Genomic DNA, 4,808 nt, shown 5'->3' on the forward strand with positions numbered 1-4,808 from the left:
AACGCGGTGTATTCCCTTAAGGTTAATTTTATAAATGTTTTAAAATCTTTGACCAATATATTATTAACAAGTGATAATACTGATGAAAAAAATAGAGCCAAATCACTGAAAAAAAAAATGGAATCGTTTGAATTTGTTATGTTAATGACCATTTGGGAAAATATTTTAAAATCTTTATCAATTGTATCAAAGGTATTACAATCACCACAAACCAATCTTCACAAGGCATGTGATTTATTGCAAGGAACAATTTTGTCAATTGAAAAAATGAGAGATGGTTATGATGAACTTGTTGTATCAGCAACTGGATTATGCCATACATGGGATATATCTATAACTAAACCTACAACTCGTAGAATATATTCAAAACAATACTGTGGAGAAATTCAAGGTGATAGACGACTAGATGTGCCTGAAGAAGAATTTTGTATAGCAATTTTTTATCCTCTCATTGATACAGCTTTATTTCAGTTACGAGATCGATTTAAAGGACTTCATTCTGTTTCGAGAAATTTTGAATTTTTACTTCCACAAAATATAGTTACCATGAAAGAGTCAGAAATAGTTAAATCTTGTTATGATTTCATATCATTTTACAATAATGATGTGACATCAGTTCTAATAAGACAACTAATTTCATTAAAAGAATTTATTAAAACTTCAAAAATTCAAACTATTCAAGAATTGACATTTTTTGTTATTGAATATGATCTTTCATTCCTTAATAGTGAAATTCTCACTGCTTGTATTATATATTTAAATCTCCCAATTACTGTCGCTGCGGCCGAAAGGTCATTTTCCAAATTAAAACTGCTGAAAAACTATCTTCAAAATTCAATTTCACAAGAGAGATTAACTGGCATAAGTATACTTAATATTGAAAAACTAAGGACAAAAGAACTTGATATTGAAAAATTGATAAATGACTTTGCAAATATGAAGTCTAGAAAGAAAAACTTTTTAAAATAAAATCATTATATAATACCAATAATATTTACCTATTGATTGTTTACTTTTTGTTATTGAACTTTAAATGTAATATTGTTTAATAAATTAATTTCTTTTTATTAAATTGACTATTTGACTACTGATAACTGATATATTGTTGGAGATGTGTTTAAAAATATGATGAACTCCATAGTCAACATAATTACTATTCTGCTTGACAAGCAGTATAGTGCTTGAAAAGTTTTAAAAATTGGGGGCCGTAAATGTTGTCTTGTATTCGGAGTCTGCCAAAGGTTATCTGTGGCACTAACTTTTTTTCATTATACTATAGTACAAGTACAGGGGCCCATTAAATTTTTAGCATCAGGGCCCTACAAAACCAAGTTGCGGCACTGTTATTCTGAATAAAAACACGACAGCAATCAAATTTGTTTTTAACAGCAATTAGAACACCACCTCCTCAAGTAAGATTGTTGAATATACTACATCTGTCAAAACGAAAGATGTTATAACTAGGAAGAAGACCAAGTTCACAGTCGTTAACCTCATGACGTAACCAAGTTTCCGATAGTACGATAATGTCATAACCAATGCTCGAAATGGAAAATTTTACGAACCGGAACGTTTATAAAATTAATATGCGGATTATAATATTAATTTTTAATTTTAATTATTTTAATTCGTGTTTACTTTACAATAAAATATAATTAGTTAAATAGATAATAATAATATAAAATATAATAAGTAATACAAGTAATTTTAAGCTTAAAAAATTTACAATTCAAATTGAATACATAGTTTATAATAATCTCCATAAAGCTGAATATTTGTCGTCAATTTTTTTGTCATGTTTGCGACTTTCATTGTCATCAGCAGAATGTCCACCTTTGGCTAACCATGACCGTACATATTCTTCAGGACGAAATTCAGTGAGTGGAGGGCCAATACAATTAATAAATAAAAGTGCAGAGACTGTACTAATATTTAATGAACATCTGAGGGGTAATTTCATTCATTGATTTAAAATTCAGCTCGCACTCACTTGTAGATATCGGAATAGTCGCTACGGTTTTAAAAAGTATTTGAAGTCGTCCGGAACACCTTCTTTGCCTCCTTCCAATTTGAATATTTGAAAACCCCGAACAATATCATTTTCTTTATTTAATTGAAAGTGGCGACACNGAAATAGGCCATTTTTTTGGATCTAGTACGCTAAGACTATCGATTAAATTTGTATAATTATATATGTTATCCTGTTGATCTTTTTCATGTTGACTTACATGTGATGAATTAGTTGTGATCATCCGATTTCTTAAATTATTTGATAAACCTCTGTATAGTTGGCTCGTATTAATTTGTTATACATTTACATTATGAATAGGAACATTTTTATAAATATTCAATTCAATCGCTTTTAAAGCGCAGACTAATTTATGTCCGGACTCACTTACCATCGAATCAAATACTCTAATTGTTGTTCTAATAGCTTTATCGGCTTCTACAAGAGTGATATTACGCCTTTGCAAATACTCTGATAAGTCTCCTAGTTCATCTAAAGCGTCTGCCATTGCATTAAGATTACTAACAAATTCGACGCTGGAGATCATTAATTTTAACCCGTTATACTAGCTTCTTTCTTTCGAATCTCTTGTTACATCTGTTGAAGCAGATTTAAAATGTTCATAAAGAGCAGAAAAGTTATTTAAGACAGCATTTATAGTTCGTTTACTAGACGAAACCCAGCGAACAGACAAAATTATTCCTATTTGTAAAATTTGTTTTTCTAAAGAACTTGCTACTTGTCTTAACTCATTTTGATTTTTTGGCGATTGATGATATAAAGAATACAATTTATCCACAAATATTTTAAAATGATTTATTCCAGCAATGCCAAATAATTAAGTTTGGAAACATTTTTTTAAGTCGAGTTGCTACTCCCGAATTTTTCCCAATCATTACGAAAGTTCCATCGCACGCAAAACAAACAAGACATTCTTTTAAAAATTGTTGATCAAATCCATATGTATTCAAACATAATTTGTTCGGCAGAAGTGCTACATAGTTCAATTAAATCGAAATTAAACGTATAATATGGTTCACCGGGAAATGTTTCAAAAAATGTTCGCAAAACGACCACTAATGTAGTTTTTCTACTAAGGGTCGTTGACTCGTCTACCAAAATTGATATTTTTTTTTTACCTAAAATTATATCTTTACAAATAATCGTTTTCATTTCAGTAGCCAGATGGATCGCAATTTTCGCACAGGTTTTATCTGAGTGTAACATGATCCCCATTCTAATCACGTTTAATACTTTAAAAATTGAACTTCTCTCTATATTAAGTATATTACATTAATATTTTATTTTGTCGAAAGGAAATTTTATAATTTTAATCCTCTAAATAATTGTGATACTGTGAATTTTTACGAAACGGAACTCTTTAATTTTAATTTTAACCAACCGGAACGGACGCAAAGCTTATATTACGAACCGGAACGCCGTTCCGGTGCGTTCCGGTCCATTTCGAGCACTGATGTTGCCCGAGCACTCGGTAGTCGTTTCTGTTTTTCTGCTTTATACAGGTCAATGCAGTGTTGTACTTTTTCATCAATAGAACTGTGACCATTTTGCTAAATTAAAAAAACAAAAATATATTGTGTGAATATTTTTAATTTTATTAATTAAATGTGCCCATGTATAATTATTATATACCTTTTCAATATCTTCTTCTAATATTGTTGAAATAGAGGGAAAATCAATGATTTCAGAATTAGTAGGTTGAGAATCATTCTTGTTATTTTCCTGTAATTTAATAAAACCATAATAGGTGATCAACTATGAGTATGCTGACTATTGGTAGATATATTTTTTTAATAAAAACAATAAATATAATGTGTACTACCTCCTTATTATGCATTGATGTTGAATCCAAAGTATATATTTTTTTTGATGATGCTAGAATAAAAAGGTTATCAGGAGCTCCTAAATGTTTCACTCTAACTTTTTCACCTCCATGTTGAGTCAATTAAAGGTTTTTTTATAATCGTTAAATTTTATAAAAGTATTACCACATTTTAAACATACTAATTTAGTCCTCTTTTTTTTTGTTTGTGTTCATGTTCATATTTAGCTTAATTCTTTTAAATTCACAAGTCACAGCAATAGTAAAGAACTTATAAAGAATGATAAATTACAAAAAGTTATAAAACAATTTTGAATTAACGAAATCGGAAATAATACGAATAATACGATAGTAATATAATCATTTATCAATGTAAATAATAATTTCATTAAATTAGTTGATTTGTTATTGTTTTATTGTTATCATAATTTGTTACGTGATATTGGTAATCCATACACAAGCTGTTGTTCAGTCGACAGTCTACTGACAGTACGATTAAGGATGTTTATAGATAATCGTGGTCGACAGTCCATAAGTCTTACCAAAATGTATGTTTATTAATCAAAATCCCATTTTTACGTAACGCTAGAATCAATCTATACCGACTTTCAAAAAGCATTTGACAAGGTTCAATATAATTTACTCCTTAATAAAATATCTTCTTTTGGCATAAATGGAAATTTTTTTAATTGGTTATGGTCCTATTTAGTACACAAGCGGTTAAAATTTCTCATTATATTTCAAACTCTTTCCAAGTAAGTTCTGGCGTACCACAAGGGTCCCATTTAGGTAAGCTATTATTCATAATTTTCATTAATGATTTACCATCTATTTTTGATGAATCGGTTGATATACTTCTATTTGCTGATGATGCGAAAATATTTTCCAAAATTACTTCTACAGCAGATGCTACAAGCGAATTTGGATAAATTCATATTGGGGAGTCAACAAAACGGT

General features: G+C 29.2%; 1 protein-coding gene across 1 annotated transcript; it reads left to right on the plus strand.

The window, feature by feature from the left end:
• Positions 1-117: 117 nt before the first annotated feature.
• LOC111028055 lies at positions 118-969 on the plus strand. The gene is made up of 2 exons (XM_022306584.1): positions 118-554; positions 729-969. Exons 1-2 carry the CDS (start codon positions 118-120, stop codon positions 967-969), a joined length of 678 nt encoding a protein of 225 aa, XP_022162276.1.
• The last annotated feature ends 3,839 nt before the right edge of the window (positions 970-4,808 follow it).

Source organism: Myzus persicae, unplaced genomic scaffold (assembly GCF_001856785.1).
Source record: "Myzus persicae strain clone G006 unplaced genomic scaffold, MPER_G0061.0, whole genome shotgun sequence".
In the NCBI taxonomy this organism is placed as follows: Eukaryota; Metazoa; Arthropoda; class Insecta; order Hemiptera; family Aphididae; genus Myzus; species Myzus persicae.